We start from the raw sequence: 27,298 nt of genomic DNA on the forward strand, positions 1-27,298 counted from the left end.
CTTCATTCACCCAGTTCCCACTCCAAGGGTGTGCCCACAACATACAGTCATTGGGAAGGCTCCAGGAAGTCTAGCCTGGACTTCCCCACAATACCATATATGGAACTTCCACCCAACAGCCAGTCAGGGGGAAGGGACAGAGTCAGGGCTTCCCAAGACTTTGGGAAAACAAAGTACAGACAATAGAAAGCAAGAGCCATCTTGTCTCCTATGAGAAACCAACGGATTCCAATGGCAGGGCCTGGGTATCCCAAAATGGAGGATACTCAGAGCACCCGTCAGATTCAGCATGGAGCTGCCACCAGTCCATACCCTGCTTTGTGGGAAACACACAGGTGCCGAAAATCATACACTAGGGGCACAGGGTTGTACCTCCACCCATGGGTGCCATAAGGGTATCCCAAGGGTCTGTTCACCACAACCAAAAAGAGGAAAAGCTGCACCGCCAGGAGTCCCACAAGGGATTCTGTGCAGAAAATTACACAGAGTACACATGATAAAAGGATTACAGGAAAAGGAAATGGAGGCCCTGTCCCTCCACTGCATTTCCCGCATCACAAAAAGATCTTGGAATAACTCCAAGGTTTCGAATTGTACATTAAAATCCCCACCCAAGATATGTTCCGCTTTCGAATTGCTATCACTAGTCATGGAAGTTCACCTCTCTGCCAATATAATGGAGTCCATTGTGCAGGATCGATTATAGATATTAAAGAGTATAGTGAGTGAATTCATTACTGTGATTATAGGTAGATCTTGAACGTCAGTGGAGCCAGTCTCCCCAGCCTTGATCTCTGTTAGGCAGAATTGCAGGCAGTACCCTCTGGGAACACCACACACAATTAGGACTACAGGTGTAAGCAAAAACCAACCTTTGGTATAAGTCTGTACCACACACTTTTGGTAACGAGCTGAGCAGCCAGGCTTATCTCAAGAGGGAATGTGAGCAGTAGAAGTTACACTTACACTCAAGGTTTCTTGGTAAAAAAAATACTTAAACATTTATTTATACAGTCATTTAGAAAACCTTCACTAGTAGAAATCAACTCAATATTAAACACCATAAACTCTTAGTTATAAAGACAGTTTGAGCTCCCCTGAAAAAGGAGCCCAATGGTACTTCAGTACTTTTAAATAGGAATAAAAAGCATAGGTTTGTAGAAAGGGTTAGAAAACACTTCACTTCATGTAGATAATGCAAAAGTATGATGTACCAGGTGGGTCAGTTCAATTTAATAGGCCAGGCCAAAGCCAAAAGTCTAGTGTTCTTGGATAGGACAGCACAGTTCTGGTACAAATGGAGAAGTCTTTGTAAAAGTTTTTAGAAGTAGTTCAGATGATAAAGAAAGATATGCTGGGTCACAAGCTGATTAGGCCTGCAAGTTAGGAACGTTTGATGAACTTTCACAGCGAGAGTTAGGATCTCTCAACCGGATGGCACAGTACCTTAAAGTGACTAGAAAGATGTAGCTGAAGACGTTGGTTCCTGGCAGTTCCTGCAGATCTCTTCCTGAGCCTCAGTAGTGGGGACAAGAGGTAGGACGTCAGGGGACTCCTGGACTGCATGGGATCGTCGTCGGAGCAAACAAAATGGTGTCACTTCAGCTCAAGTAGCTGTGGCTTCCAAACACAACTGGTGTCCTTCTCCCTGGTTAACCTTAACCAGCTCCGAGAATGGTATCCAGGCGTTTGCTGAGTTGAATGGTCCCACCTACTCAAAAGAAGAAGCCGTCCTAGAAGGAGCTTCTCCGTCGATTGGAGATCTGGCAATTCGGGGTTGCAGCAGGGCTTCACTGGGCAAACCAACGGTCCAGTGGTTGCAGCAGCCGTCCTCTTCCAGCTCGTCTTCGGTTCTTTCGTTCCAGTGGTCGACTCTGCCTTCCAGTCCTGGAAACTCGCCTTTTAAACAGTTTTCTTCCATTCATTCCAGCCTAGCTGTCACTCATCCAGCAGGGTGGCTGTCCTTGCCGGAGAGTCAGCCAGCCAATCACACCAGTGTGCATTTGGGTCTCCCAGGAGACCAAGCACAGGGAGTTTTGGGCACGTCCCTCACCTCCTGCCCACCCCAGACACTCAGACGCCATGGGCGGACTTCAGTCCTGAAGCCTGCCAAAGGCTCACAAACAAAGGGACCAAACCTGGTCTGGCGCGCAGAGTTAAACACCAGAAGGACCTTTCCACAAAAACGGCGAAAAAAGATGACCGGAGTCTGTTTTTACAGAGGGGTCTTGGGCGCCATATTGAAAAAAAAAAAAGCCCCCGATTTTTAGCTACCGGTGTTCGCGGTCAGGAAAAATCATGGTAGTTCGTTATAAAACCTCTGCCACCAGCCATTTCAATAGGAAAGGGTAGCTTTTGACAGCTACAAGAGTGTTTAGACATACTAGGTAACCCCTGCAGCACTCTATAGGAAGATAGTTTCTGCTGGGTCTATGAATTTAAAAAGACTAGAAAAGTCAATGTAACTTTACATTCTCTGGGGAACAGTAGTTCATCCCAAAGAAGGTATTTAAACCTTGGGGAGGCCATAGGACACCCCTGTGCCACTGCACTAAAGGTGCTGTTTGACACCAATAAAAAATGATGCCTATGTTGTGATCTAAAACTCCATAGCCAAAGAAATAAACACAGAAAACAAACAGGATTGAAAAGTTTAAAGCGCCAAAGTTTAGCAAAAGAGCTGGAGGGCTCTAAGATAGAAGGAATTTAGCACTTGGGTCAGAATTCTCACCAACAATCTCCCAATTTAAAGTAAAGTCGACCCAAACCAAGAGCCTGCCACTGGGTTGACCTCTTGAAACTCCTTACTGGCTGGGGATAGTCTTGTAAATACCCCTAAGCAGATGTGGGAGCATATTAGCACCCTCCCAGCATGGGGTAAAACTATGGATCACAGTATGCATTTAGAGCAAGCTGTGCACTCCTGGCACCTAACTTTAGGTGTGTGCCTGCCTTGTCCATAATGGTCTCCTGCTCCCTGAGCCATGAGCTCCCAATTGAACCCAAGCCCTCCCACTGCTGCCACCCTCACCACATACGCTGGACAGTCATGGAAATTAAAGTGGGGCTTTGTCTTACATTTCCATGGTCCCATCTTTAGTGATATTTATCTTTGGTCTCGAACAATGTGTTGTGCACTCATTGCGAACCGTTATTTGAGACAAAACAATTGCCATCAACATCCGGGTTAGCAAACCCAGGGCACTAACAAAAAACTGCCAATTACACAGGCTGTACTTGGTGATCACAGTTTGGGGACCGTTAACTCTAGCAACGGCCGGTATCTGGTGCTACTCAGGCAATGGGTGATTACTGCTCAAGTTAAACATCTAGATCGTGAGGTGATGCATATGACCTGGTTCTACAAATTCTATAGCTATAGCTTTTCTATCAAACAAGTAGTTTTCCTTCCTAGACACGTTGCAAAGGAAGTGTTCCCAACAAGTTGAGAAGGTGGGATAGCACTGGTTTTAAAGGCAAAAGGGTGGTTTAGCCTGTTTGGAATAAGCACCCATCATAGGTTATGGTGCGCGCTTGAAATCTCCAATAATGCAAAAGTCAAGTATTGTGCTGCAATAGTTAAGAAATGGGGTAAGTACTTGAAGAAATAACGGTTGCTCTTTTATGTGCTCAAAACTAACAGCACAAGACTGACCAAATTACAAAGGATTATTATGGAGAAAAGGCATTCAAGCTCAGGATTAAACTCTGGATAGAAACAGGTGGCACTATCAACAAATCATTAAACGCATTTAGCACACGAACACAGTCATTGAAGCAGAGATTCTAGGTACTAGGGAACAATGCAATCACATGCTAAGAAAGTCTTTAATATACTGCATTACTCTTCTAATAAATGGTTGTCACATGTCCAAATGAAAGAACAAATGGTAATGAGCATTAAAGTCTGAATACAGTGGACCTTCAGGATCTCTACAATATTAAATCACTTGTTATAATGAAAGGTTGACAGTATGACCCTGGAGGACTGTCGGCAGTATCAATGATCTAATACAATGAAAGCAGTTCAATGCATCTGCACCACATACCAGTCAGCAACGTCCTCACCACAGGAAGTGGTTTCCGTTCCATCACCACACAGTCTTTTGATATAGGAAGAGGTTTCTTTCCTTTCTTTGGGGATAAGCTCTGTTGCCTTTCTGGAGACCCCTCTCTGCTCAACGAAGATTTAATGTGCGAACTAGATGGTTTCTTCCATTTTTGAGGTGTCCGTTTCTTTTCCATGAGAGACTCCAAATTCTTCTAAAAGAGATTGTGCATGTTAAATGAGTAGTAAAGCCGAAGTCTCGGGCCACAAAAATCTATTTCGGACCTATGCAAAGCAAAACGTAACTCTGCAGTTACAACGTAAGATACACAAACATCTCAAAAGCGATTTTTCTTTTTGGAATAGGAAGACCATAGTTATTTTAAATATTAGTTTGAGAAGGTTTGAACAAACAGGTGTTGGATTGCTCAGTGGTAATCAAGTTGTTTGCGCTTTATAAAATTGGAAGGGAAACAAACCTGACATGGGAGGATTTCATTGTCCCTGCTCTCCACATGGCATGCTAAGAAAGGTCATAAGGATTCTTACAAAAAAGGATAGTTAAAGACTGGATGTTTCTAGAAGTGGTATATTTGGTACTGTTCTTCTGCCTGGCATCCGCTCCATGCAGGAACCTTCCTTAGCAGAAGAATACCCAGTTACGTTTTCAGGGAACTGTCCCTTGCACAATCCTTTGACTGGAATGCTGCGGCAATCCTCCCTCCCAGCCCTCCATCGTTCCCTCAGCCCCGTGATTGGCCTAGGGATTGAGTCCGCTGACTCAGGACAACATCCACTTAAAAAGCCTCCCCATCCCCCAGGGTAGCCCGCTGTAGGTCGAATATTGAATCTAGATACTGGTTAGTTCTGTAGGTGTGTAATTTTGAATTGAGCTGCTGCTTTGTGCCACTAGCCTGCATCTTTCCCCCACAGGGATAGCTCTGGAGGTGTGGAATTTTGTATCTAGCGACTGTTTTGTGTTTCACTTCCCTGCATCGTTTTCCACAGGGATTGCGATTTAGGCTTGCTTTTCTCCTCAGGAATTAGGTGCCGCCTCTTTCAACTCACATTTCTGCCCTTCTCCTCCTCCTCCTCCTCCTACCCACACAGTAGACTACACAAGAAAGCCTCCCGCACTCACAGTTACCATGGACATTGTACTCAACTACAGCTGCTTATGGCTCTTGCCATTCTTGCACACCTCCCGCTCTTAGGGTTGAGGCAGTTGGTCCTCGGCCATGCCAAGCAGCTCCAAAGTTGAAGAGGCACTATGGTGCACCAGAAACCACTCCGCCCCTCATCCAGACCCCAGCGCTACTGACGACTGTTAGGGAGAATTTGCAGAAATGTGCCATTTCCCTCCACCTTAGAGACCCCCAGCAACTTTGCTGGATTTGGAGAACTTGATTTCTTTGACCTGGAGAGAGTGAGACCCTTTTTCCCCCCACTCTCTCATGTATTTTAATGTGATTTTGAACTCGGTTTCTTTTGGGCGAGGAGTCTGACAAACTCCATAGGCATCATCTTTTACAGCGTCACAGCACCTTCAGTGGATTGGCACAGGGAAGTCTTTCAGATTTCCCCAATGTTTAAATACCTTCTCTGGGATAAACAACTGCTTCCCAGAGCAGTAAAGTGAAATTAACTTTACTTACATTTGTAACTTTCTAGACCCAGCACACACTATCTTACAATAGGGTGCTGGAGGGGGGGACTTTGTATCCCTTTTGTCTAGCTTCTCATGTAACATTTATATTGTTACCCTTTCCTTGAAGAATGGGTGGTGGCAGTGGTTTACTTTAACTACCGTGGTGTGCATTTACCGCGGGCTGCGTTCACTGCTGCAGTAAAGCACCCATGGGTGCCATTTTTTTCAAAATGGCCCTTCTTTTTTCGCCATTTCTTTGTGGAAAGGTCCTTCTTGAAAGTTACTCTGTGCGCCAAACAAGGTTTGGTCCCATTGTTAACTTTGCCTTTGGTGGGATTCAAGAGTGAAGCCTGCCCGCATCTGGCTCCAGGGTGTCTGGGGTGGGCAGGAAGTGAGGGAGGTGCCAGAAACTCCCTGTGCTTAGTCTCCTAGGAGACCCAAATGCATTCTGTAGTGATTGGCCAGCTGACTGTCCGGCAAGGACAGCCACCCTGCTGGGTGACTGACAGCTAGGCTGGAATGAATGGGAGAGAACTGAATAAAAGGCAAGGCGTTTGTCTTGGAAGGCAGAGTCGACCACTGGACGAAGGAACCGAAGAAGAACTTGGAGAGGACACCTGCTGCAACTCCTGGACCGTTGGTTTGCCCGGTGAAGCCCTGCTGCTGTGCTGAAACACCAAATTCATATCACCAGGAGCCCCTGCAAGGACGACTTCTCCCCTTGAGTTGGTGGGACCAATCAACTCCAAAGTAAGCCACATTGACATCCTTCTCGGAGCTGGTTGAATTTCCACAGAGTTGCTGCTGGAAACCGAATAGCCAGGGAGAGGAACATTGGTTGCGAGCAGTGAATGTCCCATTCTAGTGCAGGAGTCCCCAGAAGTCCTCCCCCTTGTTCCCACGACTGAGGCCCAGGAACAGAAGTCATCTGCTGCAATTTTTCTTCAATACAAAAGGTACTGTAAAGTCTGAGAGAACTTAACTCTCATTGTAAAGTTGCTTGCATTTTCCACTACTCATACATCTAAACAGCTTGTGGCCCTACATTGATTCATTATTTTCTTCAAAGACTTCTAAAACATTGTGCAAAGACTTTTCTACTTACCTACCAGAAGTGCTACAGCCCATATAAGACTTTTGCCCATTGGCTTTGGCTTAGCCTGTTATACTGAATGACTCTGCTTAGGGGATCCAAAAGTATTTGCCTGCTTAAGAATATTTGATGTCTCTTTTTTGTTCTAACCACCTTTTCGTTTAACCAATTTCTAAAAGAGTTTTCTAAATGCAAACAAGATATTATTGTCCCCAGCACCCTAGCTATTGAAGTCACCTGAGGGTGTAGGTTGTGACTGTGGGTCATCCCAAAAGGGACTTTACTGATTTAGAAACTAAGTGTACAGTTTTGAAGTGTTTTTGTATGTTGCTTTTATATTATCCCCTTCTGAAGAAGGCTTATTCCAACTGACTGATAAATTAATAATGGTTTATTCAAGAAACCTTGTGTACAAGTGTTCATTTGAATACTAGTCAGTCACTGTGAAACTCTGTGCAACTCCCCTACAGCTCACATTAACCCCTCTTGAGATAAGCCTGGCTGCTCAGCCACACTACCAACCTGTGTAGTACAGACTTATACCAAAGGTTGGGTTCCTATTGCCAGGAGGTCAAGGTTATTGTAGTGCACCCTAAGGGTACTGCATACAATCTTGCCTACCAACCACCTCCCCCTCCACAAATTGTCCCCCCACCCGAGCAAAAACACCCTGCCCCCCCCATCCTTCCCAGGCCAACCCAGCTGCCCCTTCTACACAGGCCTCCACCAACCCTCCGAGTCCACCTTCACTTCACCCAGCCCCTTACCAAACCCCTCCTCCTGGCACACCCCGCCTCACTTGCCTCCCCTCACATTCTCCCCCTCCCCCCCGCACATTCCCTCCTCATTCACATAGCCATTTCCCACCCTTAGCATCCCTAAATGCTGCGAGGACTATCCAGCAATTACCCTTCAATCCGTTACCCCTCAGACACACACCAGAATCCCCTAAAACAGAAACACTGCACTACTCGGGACACTTCTTCACTGCACACCTCACCCAATCTCTCCTCCAGACAGACACATGACCATCAGCCCCCCCCCCCTCACATGCACCCTTACGCCCTTCCCAAGTCACCCTACCCAGTGAAATCCCTCTTCAGCCTATCTTGCAACACTCTGGGCACCAACACCAGACATACCCCACCCTACCCTACTACACTAGACGTCAGCTCCCAGATCCCTCACCTCAACATTATGCAAAAACTGATATAGTAACCCTGTGGGAGACTACACAACCCTTGTGCTCTTGGTGTTAGGTAACCCACATGTTGGTATAGGCCTGTACTACACAAGTTGGTAGGGTGGCGCGAAGGCTGCCCAGAAGTGGAATCACCGGCCGCTGGTGCGGGGCCCCGTGGGAGGGGAAGTGGTGACGGCAGGGAGAAGCCTACACGGTCAGTGGCACTAAGGGCGGACCGCTCAGATCTCCTCCAACTCCATAAAAAAGGCAAGTCCTGCCCGGCAAGACAGCCGGACCCGACCCCACAGAAAACGAGGGAAAGGAGTGGAGGGAACGGGCAAAGAAGAGCCCCAGCGGGCCCCAATACATACGAACAAGGCGAAGACACCCTCGGGGGGGGTTGGGGGGGAAGCAAATAACGAGGGACATTTATAACAATTAAAGGACTAACGATAAAAAGCCCGCCAAATATTACCCACTCGTTAAACGAAGCCCTCCAAGGGAAGCCCCCCCCCCCCATGCGGGGGAAGGTCGAGAACGGGGCGAACAAACCAAAGGATAAAGCGTGGGGAATCCCATCCCCCCGGAACAGCACTCCGCAAAACTCGCTAATCCTACCCACTAACCCCACAGGCAAGGAGCGGCATCAACATAAAAGAGACCCCCCCACCCCCACACGCAAACAAAAGAAAGCACAGTGGACCTTGACCTGGGGGAAAAGAGGAACAAGAAGGGAACAAGAGGAGCATACAAGGGGGAATACAATAAGCAAACAAGGAAAGGAAAGACCAGGAACACCCCGGCTAATACAAGCTCACAGGATACGGTACGATACGGGGTGGACGGGAAACAACAGAACACACAAGTCCAGATTCATAAGGGGACAGGATCGCATAAACAACTCTGAGCAATCAAAGCAATGGGTCGCCAAGCAAATGGCATCACCATCACAGGAGGACATTAAAAACCCTGCTGCCACCCCAGAAAGGCAAAATAATATAGGTCAAGAGCCAAAGGGAAAACCAATGGCACGCAACAAACACCACAACCCTCGAAACAAGACGCAAGTATCCTACAAATGTGGTTGATGGAGGGCTCAACACAACATAGAGGTAAAACCGAGGAGGATCTCCAGAGGGAGGGCGATACTCCTACCCTCCACCAACAACCACCCACGAGAGAAGATATGCAAACTTGCTTCCAGGACCTGCAAGAAAAATTCATGTCCACAGTACAGGAACACTTCACATCTATGAAAGATGACATGAAGCAAGCGGTGCAGGACTTGAAAATGGACATGGCCAAATTAGAGGAGAGAACGGACATAATAGAGAGATCAATCCAGCATACCAAGGAAGAAACGCAACAAGTCAGTGAAACACAAGAACACCTGGTAAGACTTACCCTGAAGGGGCCCCTGAGGGACCCTCGCGTATGGAAACAAGGCATAATCACCACACACAAACTGATACATCAGACATGAGGTTGTATTCCCAAAATCTAGGGTTTATTGCAAAGCAAAAGTCTCTGTTGGCCAACAGGTCTCACGCCACGCGACGTGTGTCTAACAGACCTCAGGGGACGCAAGAACAGCGGAGATCGTACAACAGTTACATATATAAAGAATGAGCATCTTGTAATCAGTAGCGACACATTCTATACCGCCCCTAATATATTTACTTTGAACTAAGCATGATGATTAACAATGGTGACGAGTATGACACCTTCAAACATTCATTTAGTAACAGTCTGCAATTTTGTAAGCCCACAAACACAAGGCTTTGTTTAAAGGAACACAATGCTTCCGTTTTCGCAAACAAGCTGCGCGTAGGGGAGAGACATATTCCAGGCCTTGCTATCTCCTAGTTTCTTTTTGTGTGATGGAGGTGAGCATAATTCAAGTCATTTAATGCTCGCTCTAGCATTTCTACTGTGCTACCGAGACTGGCTGGCACCTGCTGTACTGATTAGAATGCCTTGCTGCTCACTCTTCAAGGATATGTGCGGGAGGAGACCGGGCATTTCTGTCTGGGTTACTGCGTTATGTTTCAACATGCCTCTCGCGGCCTTGCATTATGCACCAGTGAAGCAGAATAATATTTCAGCAAAGCAGTTTTACATGAAGCAAAAGGCAACATTAGAGAAAACAAGATATAAAACAAAATGGCGATTTTGGTCACTTTAAAATGGCCGCACTGTGGTTAAGCTTTTGTACACCCTTCTAATACTAAAACACATGAGGCGGTTGGTCTTCGGCCAACGAAGTACATTTCCTTACGATCGATGGGGTGTCTACTTTTTTTCTAGACTGACAACCCACAACCTGCAAATTCAGTGCAAAGATCTGGAAAACCGCTCCAGAATGTCCAACATCCGCAACAAAAACATGGCGGAATCCGTGTCGATAAAGACCTAAAACTGGCAGTAAAAAGTTTTTAGAGATGTCCTAGGCGCCCAAGAGATAGAAGAAATTGGGATAGACAGAGTCCATAGGGTAGGACTGAAAAGGACAGGAGCACCGGGAGAAAGACCAAGGGATGTACTGGCGGCGCTCTCATACCCACAGAAAGAACAGATACTGAGGAGGGCAAGGGAAATGTAACATATCAGAATGAATGGACAAGACATACAACTATATCAGGATTTAGCTCTGGTAACCCTACAAAAAAGAAGAGCTATGGCCCCACTGGTTAAGGCACTGGTGGCGAAACAAATTTGCTACAAATGGACCTTCCCATTTGGGATAATCTTCACTTGGGAGGGGAAGCAGAGAAGAGTGACCACATAGGAGGAGGGCCTCAATCTGATGGGACTCCAGGAAGAGGACGACGACCCGGAGGAACCAAAATCAAGGGGAGAACAAGCGAGAAAGCCGAGAGGCTGGGAAACAGTCAAACAAAGGAGGACAAACATAGGAAGGGAGAACCGAAGGAAACCACTATGACAGAATCAAGGGGTAAAGAACATTATGGACATAAATGCAACAACACCCAATTAAGACCCCCACGGGGGGGGAAAGCAAAGAAAGGAACAGCCACTAATCATGTGGAGATGGCGGTCCAGGTAGAACCTACAGGATTGCAACCCTGGAAGGACAGATGGAAATGTGGGGTTTAGGATCCCCTACAAAATTACTCCCAAGGGTAAGGAGGGTAGGTAGTGAAGGGCGCAACGCCCTAGCGATTTAGGAACCCTCACCCAACTCGGGAGCAAGTTGTTTGGTTTAAAGTTATTGGTTGGGGGGCAAGTTAAAGGGGAAGGGAGGGAGGGGGTCTGGAAACATAAAAATCGGGCAAGAAAGGGGACCCAAGAACTTTGCATGAATACCTAACAAATGGGGAAGATACGCATGTTGAGCTATAACATTAGGGGCATGAATAATCCAACGAAACGGGTGAAACTAGAGAAACAGCTTAAAAGGGAGAGAGCGGATATATTACTGCTCCAGGAAACACATATCAGGACGAGGGACAAACAGAAAACTTGTATTAGTGGGTACAAAATATGGGCACAAGCAACCTCTTCCGAAAAAAAAAGCGGGGGTGCTGATAGCGATAAAGGAAGGGAGAGATGCTAAACTGGTGGACACTCTAATGGATAAAGAACGCAGATATGGGTTTGCTATTGTGGAAATAGAAGGATTTTGCATTACCCCATCATCGATATATGCACCTAACCTGGGGCAGGATGGCTTCCTCAGGGATGTTATAGGGAAACTAGAAGACTTTGCAAGGGGGGAGGTGATCCTGGGAGGTGATCTCAACATGGCATGGAACCCACAACTAGACAGAAGCACAGGGAACACCCAAGGCCAAGGAGCACCATCAAAACGCCTCAGGCAACAGATGGATCACTTGGCCTTAAACGATGTGTGGAGGGAACTGAAAGGGGAACAAAGGGGGTACACCTATTTCTCGCATGTACATAATTCCATGTCAAGAAAAGACTACTTTTGGGCATCAGTGGGTGTTATGGGAAAGATACAAGGGATAGAACTGGGAGCGATTGCGCTCTCGGACCATGCACCGCTATGGCTCGACCTAAATCTCCCGGGGAAAACAAACAGGCATGGAGGTGGAGGTTGCCCCAGGATGTAATCCAAGACCCGATAACGGAGGAAACCATAAAAGGAATGATAGAAGAATACTTTACACAAAATGACACCAGGGAGGTCTCTATGGGCACAGTCTGGGACGCGTTCAAAGCAGTTATATGCGGGAAGATCATAGCATTGAAAATCACTATGGAGAAACAGAGATATATGTGGGAAAAGGAACTGGAAAAGTCAATAACAGAGCTACAAGAGAAAATCTTGACCCACCCCACTAGGGCATTAAAGAAATCGTTGAAACGCACACAGGGCCAACTCGAGCTATTGTGCACAAAAGGGGCAGAAAGAAACTTACTTTACCTAAGACAGAGATACTACATAAAAGCAAACAAAGCTGATAGACTCCTAGCTAGACAACTCCGCACAAAACAGAAAGTTACGACCATAAAGGCCATACGAAACACTAAAGGCGAATTACAGATGTGCACACAGGATATTGGGGAATCATTTAGAGAATACCATCAAAAGCTATACTCTTCAGACCTCCTGGACGTGGAAGCACAGGACTCATATCTAAAAGCCCTCCCCATCCCACGAATATCAGAGGAAGATAGACTGGCCCTCGAGAACCCAATTACTGAAGAGGAAGTTAAAAAAGCAATAACAGAGCTACCAGTAAATAAAGCACCCGGCCCAGATGGCTTCACGGCCCCATTCTATAAAAAATATGCAGACCAGCTAACCCCAGTTCTCACTAAGCTCCTAAACTCATTCATAGATAGCGGCAACGTGACACCCACAATGAACGAGGCAAAGGTGTTAGTCTTCCATAAAGCAGGGAAAGACCCGGCATCCCCAGAGTCATATAGGCCCATATCCCTGATTAACCTGGACGCAAAAAAATATACAAAGATCTAAGCAGCAAGACTATCCCCGCTCCTTCCAAAACTAATTAACTTGGACCAATCGGGCTTCATCCCGGGTAGACAAACCCATGATAATCTCAGAAGGCTTATCCACCTAGTGGAAAAAATAGGCATAACACACACCAGCGATACTACTCTCTGTAGATGCCGAGAAGGCTTGACCGGGCAGAATGGCCAATGCTGTTTAGAGTCTTAACCTGTATGGGATTTGGGGAACAATACAATGCTAGAATCAGGGTGAACTATAACTCCCCATCCAGTAGAGTCGCAGTCAATGGAGAGGTCACAAACAGGATAAAAATATCCAGGGGAACAAAACAAGGCTGCCGGCTCTCCCCATTATTATACGCTATCTTCTTGGAACCCTTCTTAATAAAAATAAGGGAAACCATTCATATCAGAGGGATTGAAATGGCAGGAACACAACACAAAGTAATAGCATACACTGACGATATGCTGATAACCTTAGAAGATCCGGAGATGACATTACCAGAAGTGATTAGGGAATTAGAAGACTTTGGAGCCATTTCAGGACTAAAGATTATTAGGAAAAAGTCAGAAATCCTAATTTTGGCGGGGGATAGGGAAAAGATAGAAAGGGAAGTTAACTTATTGGGACTTAAGATTGTAGGACAGGGTATAAAATACCTAGGAATAAGAATTACCCACAAAATAAGGCAGCTATATGGGGAAAAGTACCCGCAGCTCCTAGCAAACATTTGCAGAGACCTAGGAAGATGGAATCCACTAATGATTTCTTGGTGGGGCAGAATACAATCAGTCAAGATGACCATCCTCCCAAAGATACTATACTATTTCCATGCTCTCCCGATAGGCGTCCCCCACACCTTCTTTAAAACACTATCAAAAGCGATCTCATCCTTTATATGGAAAGGTAGTACCCCGAGAATAGCTAGGGCGATCCTCACAGCACCAACCAGAGAGGGGGGGATGGCGCTTCCCCACTTCAAGAAATACTACCAGGCGGCTCAATGAAAGGTCCTTAGGGAATGGATGGGGGAAAACCCGCAGCCGATTTGGGTGAAACAAGACAGGGCAGTTGCAAGGACACCACTAGTGGCAATAATATGGAAACAGACAACAGACACCCTAATGTAGGAATAAGCGAAATTATGAAGACCACTTTGGAGGCGTGGGACTGCCAAACGCGGAAAGGCATTATGACCACTACGCTAGGTCCCTTCATACCCATTTGCCGGAATCCTCAATTCCTACCAGGTATGGAACAAGGGGCATAAGAAAACTGGGAAGAGGCAGGAATAATGAAAATAGGGGAAATGTTCATAGACAACGAAATCAGGCCACATGACTCATGCTATTCAACCTCATCACTCTCCCAACGAGATAAATACAGATACGAGCAAATTAAACACTGGCTAAAATCACCGAACATTACTAAAGCGGCAACGAGGAATCTTACACCATTTGAGAAATATGTCATCTCCAACACAGGGAAGAAGAAATGGGTCTCAACACTCTACTCATTCATAAACTCACAGGAGGAAGAAATCAAGTGGTCGTACGCGATTAAGTGGGACAGAACGCTTGGGGAACAACCAACAAGAATCCAGTGGGAGGACCTATGGAAACTGATTCCCAAGATGACGCACTCTGCACAGACAAGAGAAATCTGGATCAAAATAATGACACAATGGCACTACACCCCAGAAAGTCTGCACACCATGTTCCCCAAAACTTCAAATACATGTTGGAGAGAATGTGAAGAGGTGGGAACATGGAGACACATCTGGTGGGATTGTAAAAGGATAAAACAGTTTTGGGAAGAGGTAATGGGAGAGATCGGAAAGATGTTTCTGGATGTGAGGCAAATGGGTGAGGAAGTGTGGCTATGTGGAATAAGAGACCAAACAGCAAGAAAATATAAAAAGACACAGTGGAGAGGCTTCATGGGGCTTCTCATAGCAGCATGGTCAACCATTGCCCAGAACTGGAAAAATAAAGACACCCCACTGACTTTCACTTGGTTACAAAAAGTATGGGCCCAAATAACGATGGAAAAAAAATCACCCACACAATTCAGGGTACGAGGGACAAGTTTGCAAAGGAATGGGAAGGGATTCTGGAAGATCTACAATCAGACTTGATGGATCAATGGTGCCCCCATAACATTAAAGTACAGACATCTTCAACGTATAAAAAAAAAGTCCCCGAAAAGACTGTCACATGTGCCCCGAGGGGTGGGGGGAGGTGGGGAGAGTTGGGGAAAGTTATACTGGTTGATGATATGTTGATTTATAAAACTAATAAACATAAGTTAGCAAGCCACGCCCACCTGATGCCTTCCTGCTTGCCGCTCTGTTTCCCTACTTAAGGAGCCCTCCAGCTTCTTTTCCTTTGCAGAAGGGGAGCAGGTGCAAGTGGATCTAGGTCACCTGGCCTAAGGCCCACCCACCTGGTGCCTTCCTGCCTGCCGCTCTTTTTCACCACTTAGCAAGCCCCGCCAAACTGGTGCCTTCCTGCTTGCCACTCTTTTTCACCACTTAGCAAGCCACGCCCACCTGGTGCCTTCCTGCTTGCCGCTCTGTTTCCCTACTTAAGGAGCCCTCCAGCTTCTTTTCCTTTGCAGATGTGGAGCAGCTGCAAATGGATCTAGGTCACCTGGCATAAGCCCCGCCCACCTGGTGCCTTCCTTCACCATCACCGTCTTGTGGCCAATGCTGGATTTGACTTTTATGGACTTCATTCATTCACGGTGCATCACTCTTTCTCAACTCTCATGCTGGACTTCCTTTGCATCTTGTACTCATGGTGGCACTGAATCATGCTATTCCCATCTTCATCTTGTATCCTGGCTTGCAACATTATGTGTTACTACTGACTTCTGCAATTGTATTCGCTCTCCACTCTTGCTTCTCCACTCTTTTTGACTGCTTACTCTGTTCTCTCCTCCTTTCCCTTCTCCCTTTTCCTATCTCCTCCCCTTACTTTCTTCTATGCACTTACTCTATCAGAATTGTCCCTGGACCGAATATGATAGCAACCTCGTCTGTTTCCTCCACCCTCCCATTACTGTTTTTTCCTCCCCACCACCCCTCCAGCACTATCTGAAATGTCGTCAGGCATAGTATGATAGTAGCTTGTTTTGTTCCTCCCCTCCCTTTCTGCACCCATCTCCCTCACCTTTTGTTTTTCTCCGGCTCTACCATAAATGTCGTCAGGCCTAGTACGTTAGTCGCCTGTCTGTTTCCATTTCCTTCCCACTCTCGCCCTCCCTTCCTTATCTATGTCTTAGCTCTTGCACTATCTGAAATATCGTCAGGCCGAGTACGATAGTTAATTTCACATCCTTACTGTTCATGGCCTGTAAGAATGTGGTTGTATTTTCCCTTGTTCCCTCCCTTGCCTTGAAGCGCTTTGAAACACATTGTGTATAGGCGCTATATAAATTATCTCTCATATCATATGTTTAAAAAAAAATCAATAAGTAGGAAAAGGGGCTACTAAGTAACACCCCAGCACTCCACAAAAGATGGGGTGTGTAGGACCTACAAAGAGAAAACGTAAAGTCAATTTCACTTTGCTATTCTAGGGAACAGTAGTTCACCCAAGAATAGGAAGTTAAACCGTAAGAGAAATCTAAAGGATTTCTCTGTGACACTGCACATACAAAAAGTAGATGCCTATCGAGTTTGTCAGATTCCAAAAACAAAGAACACAATCCAAATCAGGTCAAAATACATGAGTAAGAAAAAGGGTTCACTCACTCCAGGGTTAAAAATTAAAATTCCTGAAGTCCAGCAAAAGAGCTGGGGGTCTCTAAGGTTGATGGGAATTAGCACAGAAATGACAATTCTACCCAACACATTATCATGGCACTACTTCACCAGTCGTTGCACTACACACCAACCCTCCCCAACCCAGCAGCCACACGCCTTTCCATTCCTCAGAACAGGGACTCCACCCTGCTAACCACTCATTCCCCCTCCACCATAAACCACCACAATCGCCAATACCCAAAGGTCCCTAACCTCACAATCTCTCTTCGGACACGCACAAACAATTCACTCAGCCTCCCTTTCCAATCCCCAGAACAGAGACAATCGGCCCACCCCTAGTAATCCCTAACCTCCCAACTACTACCACACTATTCCCCCCTGCCCTCTCAGACCCTCCACCACCACCATCACCCAAAGGGCTCCCCCAAAGGGATCTCTGCTTCAGCCCTCTCCTAGCCTCTCGCCCACACCACCTTTGCACAGCCTACTTGCGGTTATCCATCATCGCCCCTTCCCTCCACAGCAAATGGCCATTTTAGCATCGGACGCACATGCATCCTAATCAAAACCATATCTGTCGCTAAAAACCACCACAACATATGCAACTTAATATCCTCTGAAGGCCCAGAGATCCTCTTCATCACAGAAACCGGGTTCTCAAGGACTTCCAGCCCATCACACCTTCCCTCCGGGATACACCCGTAATGTGCACAACAACCAGCAGGGCAGGCGGAATTGTCTTCTTCAAATCTCACATCTCTCTTTCACACTCAGAGGAGCAAGCCTGCAACTCCGATTGCCAATCCCTCCTAGTGAAAATTTCCATCACCCCCCCACTCACAACTTGTTACTAGAATACAGACCCCCAGGCTACAACAGAAATGTTGTTGAAAACCTCCGTGACTTGTTAGCGGCCATCCTTGTTACTCTCACCCCTCCCTCACCATACTTGGGAACTTCTGTTAGGAAAGATTTCGTAATTGTGGGTAATTTTCCTTCCATGTGGCAACCCCTAAACTTTTTGCTGTTGTTTTCACCAGGATCTAGACTTTGCCAGAGAAGTGCAGCCTTCTGCCGCACTCCTCTGGGCTTTCGCTCCATTCTTACGGGGAAACGGACATGCCCTTAAGGCAGTCAGTATCGGGAAACACTGTTTTCCGTAGTTTCTTTATCATGTTGCGGCTTTCGTGCAACATGACACAAGAGGGCACTGTAAGCTAAGTTACTGCTCTCTTGGGTCTCTAGCCTTCTACAGGCCCTAGATACTATTTTTGCATTGTAACTGATCGGTACAAGTGATTCACGGACGGGAATGGTGGCAGCGATCGTTTCTTATGTTTTGAGCTCCTTTTGGCGTTTTAAGCACATTTCTCGCGCTTAGCCCAAAATGGTGGCCTGGCTCCCAAAATGGCCAGACCACGAGGCTCCTTTGTCCTGTCCGCTGACCGTCTTGCTCCCTTTACCTTCCCCAGGTCGAGCCGACCCGGGCCCTTCCTTATTTGGGCATGTACTTTCCCGCGAAACACAGATGCTTTCGCGGGCTTCTACAGGCCTTGTGTGTGCCTCCAGGATGTGGGCTGGGATGTCTGGTTCCAATACACATCCTGGGTGCCAGAGAGTCTAGGGTGGTGTGAATGACTGGGTCCACCGTGGTCCATGATAGGTCCACGTATGGTGTGTGTGTGTGTTGATGAGCGGATCTTCCATTGGGTCCCCTCCTTTTTGGCGCGAAGGGAACCGTGGTTAAGAGGGGGCTGGAAACACCACTACCATGTCGATCTCCTGAGTTCTCACGAACGAAGGAATACAGGAGCCAAGTATCCTGCAACCACGAGGCTGAACCGAGGAATCGCTGGTGACCCGCTGAAGGACTGCTCCTCTGCACTGCTGTAGCCTTGTGAAACCCTTTTTACCCTTGATCGAACCAGAAGGCCTGTACTGGTACTTCGACCCTTGGAATAGCGGGGACAGCTATTCTCGGCATCTTCACCATCTCCTGCAAGTAAGCCTTCGGAAGTGTCTCTGGGCCATCCAGCAGACTGACCAGCCTACACAGGAGTCTTGCTCTGTAACCGCCGCCAGGTTGTGTAGTATTTCGAGTCCTTGTCACTCTCACACGATTCGTACACTTGGCGTTCCCAGGTCTGAAGTGAGTAGTGTACATTTGACTGAGACACACACGGCCGCTCCGTTGCCCTGCTGTGGTAACAAACTGTGCGGGTTCATTTAGTTTGGGACACCTTTAACTCAACTCTGCTGCTGCAGAATCTACACGACGACGAGACGTCCCCTGCTCTCCTGAACCTGCCAGCACTGAAACTGACGCGGAGAAGCCTGGGTCTGCTTGCATCGGGGACCGGTGAGTAGCATAGCTAGGAACTGGTCGCCCTCCTGCAGGAGCCCATAGCTTTTCCCCGCTGTGTCAAAACAGCACACCTTTCCGTACTCACGCTCTGCTTCTGCCCACAGTGGAGGCTGCGCTTGAGTCGCGGAACTCTGTCCTTCTTCATTTGTGCACTAAACTGAACTGCCTGATTCCCTCGAAGAGACTCCCTTTTTGCCCGTTGGCACCAGCGTGTGCAGGTACTTTTGAGCACAAGGCTCCACTCTTCGTAGGGCTCGGACTTCTTTAGTTAGGTGCCTCTGAAGGCGGACTGGGTCTAAGCATTATTTCGCACTGCCTGTTTTCCTTTCCTTTTAGGTGGACTACACATTTCGTGCATCTAACGCTATAGACTTGTTTGTATTTGTATATATATTGTATTGGTATGGTATGTGTTGGTTTACTAGAGTTGTATTGTGATTTCTCACTACGGTCATTGTTTTAAAGGCCTTGGAACAAATGTGTATATATTTTTAATATAGCACCTGTTTGGAGTAGTTTGTAAGTGTCCTTGCTTTGTGTGCTCATTGCGGGCTTTCAGTCACCCTCACCCCTCTTGAGTCCTAGTCTTGACCGCCGCGATCGCTACCCTGATTGGTCTGGCTTGTCCAGAGGTTACCCTGTTCCAAGTAATTAGGTTGGCCTTCTGAACTTCTGCGCCACCAGGACAGAGTTCAGAAATACGTCTTAACTTCAATATATGGTTTTGACGCCCCGCATAACCCCATGACATCACCAATCTTGGACAACCTGGAGGCCCTCCACTTAACTGGTAGCAGGCCCCACAAACAAACTCTGCAGGCCGCAGCCTGGACACGATCTTCGGTACTTCTGATCTCGCTCCTCAGTCGCTAATCTGGATGACAATGCAGCCATTTTCTTCACCCTCAACAGCAGACCCTCTCTACCGCCACTCTGACTAACCCAGGATCCTCTTCCTACTTTGGAACAAGGTCAAAGTAACAGTGGTCCTAGCTGACTCCCTGCTTTACTTTCAACCTCCCTCCTTTTCTCCCCAGACGAGTCACCTCTTCATCAGCTATTTTAACCAATGGCTCCCCATAGCTCTCAACACTCTCACCCCTATCAGATCCTCCATAATCAGACAAAGCTCCTCCCACAAGTGGTTCACCCCAGCACTCTAATCCCTTAAACCCCAAAACCACATCATGGAACGCAGATGGCAGGCTGACCCTTCACCACAGAAAAGAACATCGTATGGCCAACAGATCAAAGCCTACAGGGCAGAAATTCAGAAAGCTGAAAAATAATTTTTACTGGAACAGAATCTCCATTGCCCCTAACACCAGCAAGGAACTACACAAGATCATCTCAGAATTCAAGGCCCATCTTTGCACAGCTCTCCCTCTTAACCCACACTCAAGCACTCTGATGTTCTCCGACCACTTCCATAACATGCAGTGGAAAGAAACTGCACCATTGGCTCTAAATTAGCAATGCTCCCGCCCCACTCCCTTGCACCCAGGTAAGGACACACAGACCCACCCACCACCTGCCCGACTCTTCTCTTCCTTACTCTCCAATCCTGAAATCCTTAAGCCACTAGCCAGCAGCCGTCAATCAGGATCTCCCAGTGATCCCTGCCCTCCATCTCTTCTAAAAGATATCCTTTCCTCAACCTGTGTCGGCAGTATTGCAAGATCCACCATCAGCGCATCCCACACCTCAGACACGTCCCTGGCAGTTTAAGACACCCACATATCAAACCCCTGCTAAAAAAACAAAGTATTGTATTTTTATTTATTTTTTTACTCGACCCGCTTCTACCAGCCAACTACATACCTATCTCAAACAACCGTTTCATAGTCAAATTAATTGACTGAACAGCCTACACCCAGCTATGCCTTTTCACTGAATCTACCCTCCTCCTCAACGCCACCATGTCCCGTTTCAGACCCCTACGAGGAACTGAATTGTGTCTAGTCTCAATCTGGGATGATCTCCAAAGCACCTTTCAAGGTTGTGCTTCACTTATCCCTCGACAGGCTTTGGCACCATTGACCACTGAACCCTCACGGACAGACTACTTCCTCTGCATCAGGGATGCAACATTGCAGTGGATATCCTACTTCCAGGCTCTGCGCCCTGTCACCAACGAGTAACACAGGGTGACTTTCACTATTGCTCTTTAGCCTCTACCAAAGCCCCTTCTTACTGTTTTCCGTTCACACCGCCTGCCTTGCTACAATTACGTAGATGACACCCAAATCATCTTCAATACCCCAAAGGACACCTCCAACCCCTCCCCCCTGACGTTGTTTCATGTCTCACAGAAATCGACCACTGTTGACTGCTAAGCACGTCCTTCTCAACACTGGAAAATCTGAAATCGTATGTGGGAAGACTTCCCTCTTCCCCCAAACCACCCCTTGGTCATCCCATTCCCCCACCCCCAACTCCAACACAGTAAAGAACCTTGAATGCACCATGGACGCAGATCGAACACCATCACATCAACTCTGTCAAAATCCTGCCATTTACACCTGCACATTCTCGGACGCATCTTCCCCTACCTCACCTACCATCACAGTCGCTGCAATCATGACCATCGCCCTAGCATCACTCCATACCTGGGCACCCCTGCACCTAAACTCGGAAACTTCAAGGGGTACAAAATACTGCAGCTAGGCTCCAAGTGGCCATAGGCCATAGAGAGCATATCACATCTGCCCTATGTGTCCTGCACTGCCTCCCTGTCGGGCGACTGTTCACCTTCAAGGCTATGTGCATCACCCATTGTGCTCTACACAACACAGGCCCAGAATATCTACAACACAAGCTCAACCCTGATGGACCCAACAGAAACCTTCAATCGGGCACAGCGCTCCTGCTCGTCATCCCTTCTGCCAAATCGACCAGAATAGGGGGATCCTTCTCTGGCCAAGGACCCACAATATGGAACTCAATATACGTTAGCATGCACCGCATAGAGGATTGCCTCACCTTCCGAAAGGCACTCAAGTCCTGGCTCTTCACATCGTCATCTTGACTGACCTAATCCAACTCTCAGGTGAACATTCAGCCCCTCAATGAGTCACAAGGTGAGACTTCAATAAAGTACAGCGCAAGCACAGAAAGGATTCCCATAGACCCAGATGACAGGACCTTTGCACTCCATCAATGCAACAAGTAATCGCCCATCACCCACAGGTACGTATCACACTTCATCTCAATGGAAGATAGCCGTATCCTTCCCAAAGCACAGCTACCCACCAGCATACATCTGCAATCATCCACTACTTGATCACATATCCCACCTCATCTCTGTACTAAAATGCAGCCAAGTCCCATGATAAATGTACAGTCAGGGCACATAATTAGTCTCCTTGACTCGCACACTCTCCCGACAGCCTATCACAGCACCCATCCACAAGACAGTACTCCATGGGTCCGACATACCTTCGTACTGGCTAAAATACATACATGCCTTCTAAAATCCTCTTACAAATGTCTCATACCTAGGGTTCTCCAGAAACGTTCACCTACAGTGCTTTGAGGCATACCAATGGCACTAGGCGCGCACTAGGCGCTATACTAACATTACATTACTACTGCTGGATGATGTTCCATTAGCTGAGTAACTCGAAATTGTTTCAGGAGCAGTATTCACCAATGACCAATTGAGAAATACATTGGGTGTCCATTCAAGCATTAGCTTAAATCTTGAGATCAGTGTGCATATGGCTTATTTGTGAGGTATACACGCAGGTCTCGGGAGCTGCACTTAACATCGGAGTCCCTATGAAAACAATGCATATTAGAGCAGTCCGCTAACCGTACATTACTTTAAATCTTTGTAATTGGGTTTTTAAAATTGGTGCTGGCTCATTTACATGGTTTGGGCTGTATTGAAATGTATTGTTGGCATCTGCACATTCACTTATGAACAAACGTGCAATGAGTATGCCAACAAGTGACGAGCAATCTTTTGGTGGGTGGAATGCATACTAGGTGCATTTATATTTTGCTAGCCATGGTGTTCCCCCCAAAAATAAATAAATAAATAAATAAAGGCAAGCACACAATTTCTAGTTTGTGTGGGCCAGTCTTTGTTTTTGTTTCAACAAATGTTAAAATGTTGAACACACGAGTTCTGCTTTCTAGCACAATGGACTGTGTACTGAGTGCTGCATCGACCATCTTAACACAACAAAAATTATTTACATTTTTAAAAGACTGCCTTGCTCAGGGAATTATCCCAAGCTATGTCATCCTTTTCGGATCTGCACTATGGTAACATTGTATCCCACAGCAAGCGGTTCACAATAGGGACGGGATTTCGACAATCCCACTACCCAAATACAGAGTTTGTGAAGGCAGTAGATAGCGCAACCAAAACACGGCACCACTATTGCACCCTAGTTAGGCTTCTATAACTTGTAATGGGCCTAAAATAATGTATTCTAATTAGACAGGAAGACCGAAGAAACCACGTTGACCGATGTCGAGGGAAATGTCTGATTTCACGTCAGTACCCTCTCTAGTCCACGGACCACATCAAGCAGCTACAAAAGGCATTCTCTATTGAATAAATGCTACCATTCACTTTGCCTCCTGTTTTTGGGATTTGTGTAGTCAATGGTGTGAAGTTTCGAATCTTAGGTTGATGCACTGGTGCTGTAACTGCACTATGCTCAATTAGATCGAGCTCTATACAGAGTGTAAACAGCAACATTGCCAGTTCATAGCCTAAACAGTTAATGCATCATATGTGAGGGCAGTACGTACCCCACATTAGGAAAACTTTTAGAGGATCATTAGTCATCACGAATTGCCAAACGTGAAGCAAAGCATTTACTCTCCCGGCAAAATTAGTTTTGCTTTCTTGGTGTGGGGTATAGCAAGTTAATTTGGTACAAAATCGCGCACCATAAAACTAATTCAAGATCAACTTTTGCTATATTTGCTTTTATTAGAAAGTTGCATGGGGAAGGCATGCGCCACCTAGAATGCTGCCTCAACATGATAGAGGCTTTCACTGTCGCTTTATAAATCTGAATCCTACCAAAGCAGAATATGTTGTATTGTGGCCAGGTAAAACATCTTATCGTCAAGTGAATTTCTCAAAATAAACATATAATTCGTGAAGTGAATTTCTCAAAATAAACATATAATCCTAACGCCTATCACTATTCATCCCCTCACACTCTGATCTCATGGTCTCATGGTCTCTTCAACATCTGACCCTGGTCCTCCCTCCTGTGCTAGCTCTCGCTTTCGATACCTAACCCTACCCACACCCCATCGTCAGAACGTGCGACCCTTTCTTTCAAAACAGCCCCAAAGAGCACCTCTGGCTTGAGGGAGCATCACATTTTCTGATCATATTCCCGTCCCCAATCCTATACTCCTCCTCCTTTACCATTAATGTATATACTGAATATAATGTACACCCCCATATCACCGGTGCCGTTTCACTACAGGACTAACTGAATTTTATTTCAACATGTGAATGACAGTGGCAAAAACAGGTGCATAGGGTAAAGATAGGGCTGCAAAAACGGAGGCGCGAGGGGGTGGTTTTCCCATAGAATGGCTGCGGCAAAATGCAGTGCAGTAAAATGGAGTAGATCCACATGATCAGGCTGCCTGTAAATATGCATACTGCTCATCTTACTTAGTATGTTTACTTTCAACAGTATCTTGTGAGCGCTCTCTCATGGTCTCCTTGCTCCAGACAGTTGATGGATCTGCTAACAACTTTTTGCTAGCGTAGAACACCCTACACTGCGATGGCCCAGACATCCATACTTGCTTAGGGTTCCGTGGTTCTAGACTTCTAGTCAAATCCCCACCCCCACCCCTTATCCAAATAAATAAGCAAAGCCACGTGTGGTTTTAATGGATTCGCAACTCTGTTGCCTAATCACCAAGATGGCATCCTGTCGCACTAGAGAATTGAAATATATAGAATGCTACATTGCTGCGGTTTCGGTTTTGATAGAGACATCAGTACACGTGTATGGTCTTTGATTTCATCATCAATAAAGCCGTGTTTGTGCATTATTGTTTTCATAAAGTCGAGGTGTAGAAAACATTTACTTTAACATTTCTAGTAGTATGCGCCTCATGGGAATTCTTACCTCAACTTGCTGTAGACTAAAAAGGATCGTATCTGAAAGCGAGGACTTGGTTGTCGCCTCCAGTTTGGCAGAACAAAGGGAGAGTTGTCGAATGATGTGACCAAGTTTCTTATAGTGAGACGGTTCCTGATGCTCTGCTTGGTCTGTGAGTTGAGTGACAAACATCTGTAGTGCCCGTATTGCACCTCTGTGAACAGCTGCCAATCTGGACAAAGTACGGGACTGGTTGGGCATGAAAATACATTTTGGTCAGTCCAATCGGATTTACAAGAAAGTTAAAACCTGCATATGCAAAGCCAACCATTTTAGCTTTTTGTAGGCATGGGAATAATGGTACTACTACCTGGCCAAAGGATGGTAACAGCTGGAAAAACGGTGCGTTTAGCTCAGCATATGATAACAGTGCCTGGCAATGCCCATCAAATAACTAAAGACAACCCAAAACCATTGGCTTTGCAAATGTTTTTTAACAGGACTAACAGATTGACGGAAGACATACTTCAAGACATTTTAATTACACCAGTAGCGAGTTTGCAATTAAATCATTAACTTGCAGCAGACTAATTCGAAAACATCTGCTGGCCAACTTTTGATGTTAGTGTTTCATAAAACTAGCAGAGACTCCAGGGTAATGCGGGTTGGGAGGGGAGATGTGGGTAGTGGGTGGGAGTGGCCATAGGGTTTAATATGGCTATGGCAGTCAATGAGTGGGTCAATACCCAAACAACGCCCACAAGCTGTTTGTCCATCCTCACCACATCTCTTTGGGGAGGAATGATAGGGCAGGGGCAACACAATTGTGTTGGAAGCAAGACAATGCAGCACAACATAGGTTCGAATCCCGATCCCGCGCCTAGAAATCACTCCTGGTATTAAGTGTGTTCTACATTAACTATTATATATCTCTGCCCTAGCTTTATTCCCAAAGCAATCGTTGGGCGCCACCTAATAACCAATACTAATGGGGAAGAGGCCTATCTTTTTTACAACTAACTTTCCATCTTTACTTTTGTCATATCTGATTTTCATTCACACATGTAAACCCGCTGAGTTGCAGGCATGTTGTGGAAAGTGTAATATTAGTAACCCTTCTAGATGGCCAAAACGTGTTCTTCTCTGTTCAGTTTACACCCTGGTAAAGATACAAGCAGCGCTTATTAAACAAACCTCCCGTCTTACAGTACGACTCGCAGAATGCCATTTATGTAACAGAGTATGGTCCGATCATTTGAAAGTAAGGAATCTAATAGTCTGGGCAATTCAAATAAAAAGGTTAGAATTAATGGCCACAAAAGTATAGTGGGAGCTTTTTCAGGTATGCTGGTGTAAAGTTAAATGTCAATATTTTCTGGAGTGCGACTTTCAGTTCGTGAACAACGAGCACCGTTAAATGGATCCCAACAACTTCTCCCTAAGAAGAGGAATGTGGACACCACCAAGTAAATGGCAGCGAAAAAACAGATTGTACATTGTTGTACGCCACCTCCAAAAATCACCACAAGACCTGAACAGACTGTTTAGTTGGTAAAACAAACACATTAACAGAAGGCATTCAAATGTTTATCTCCGATCAATACTAGGCAGCTATGAACACATTCGACTAAATCAACTTATACCAGCATCTAGAAAGGAAGACTGTAAACTAGAGGTCAAAGTTGGCGGGAACCAATAGGTACGACGTTCCTTTACTTTTTGGGGAAGTGCCCCATTGTTCCCTTACTTTCTATCACCTGGAGCACCATTCCAGAACTGCATGGAAGAGCAACTTTGTTCTTTTTTTTCTCTTCTCCCCTAATGGGACTGGACCTTGAACCCTACTAACAGTGCAGTGCCGTTTCATAGTGAGCAATCTCAAGAGCTGGCTTGCTTTTGTTTATGTGTAGATACTGCTTGGGCATAACGCCCAGAACTACAAAGGTCCGCTCAGCAGTGATCTGGACCAAACTGTCTGTACAGATAATGGGAGCGGGCGAGTGGCTATAGTGCAGGGCATGTCTCTTAAGAGGTGTGAATGGTGGTTGATTGGAAATGCTCAGATTACTTGATTGTAATCTTCATTACTCATAGTCCCACTCTTCTTCGTCGCAGTACTCACAAATGAGGC

The 27,298-nt window shown here is 46.2% G+C and overlaps 1 protein-coding gene across 9 annotated transcripts in view; it reads right to left on the reverse strand.

The window, feature by feature from the left end:
• The window catches only part of KIAA0753 (KIAA0753 ortholog), a 1,822,630-nt gene that overhangs the window by 1,017,023 nt on the left and 778,309 nt on the right, over window positions 1-27,298 (reverse strand). For 8 of the 9 annotated variants that reach the window (XM_069615057.1, XM_069615051.1, XM_069615055.1 and 5 more), the window contains 2 exons: window positions 25,195-25,416; window positions 4,050-4,263 (listed from right to left, as the gene is read on the reverse strand). In XM_069615057.1, the coding sequence (XP_069471158.1) occupies window positions 4,050-4,263; window positions 25,195-25,416 (436 nt within the window). The remainder of the gene's footprint in view (window positions 1-4,049; window positions 4,264-25,194; window positions 25,417-27,298) is intronic. The other variant, XM_069615058.1, reaches the window with a different exon arrangement.

The sequence above is a fragment of the Ambystoma mexicanum genome, chromosome 9 (assembly GCF_040938575.1).
Source record: "Ambystoma mexicanum isolate Mex_15411 chromosome 9, UKY_AmexF1_1, whole genome shotgun sequence".
In the NCBI taxonomy this organism is placed as follows: domain Eukaryota; kingdom Metazoa; phylum Chordata; class Amphibia; order Caudata; family Ambystomatidae; genus Ambystoma; species Ambystoma mexicanum.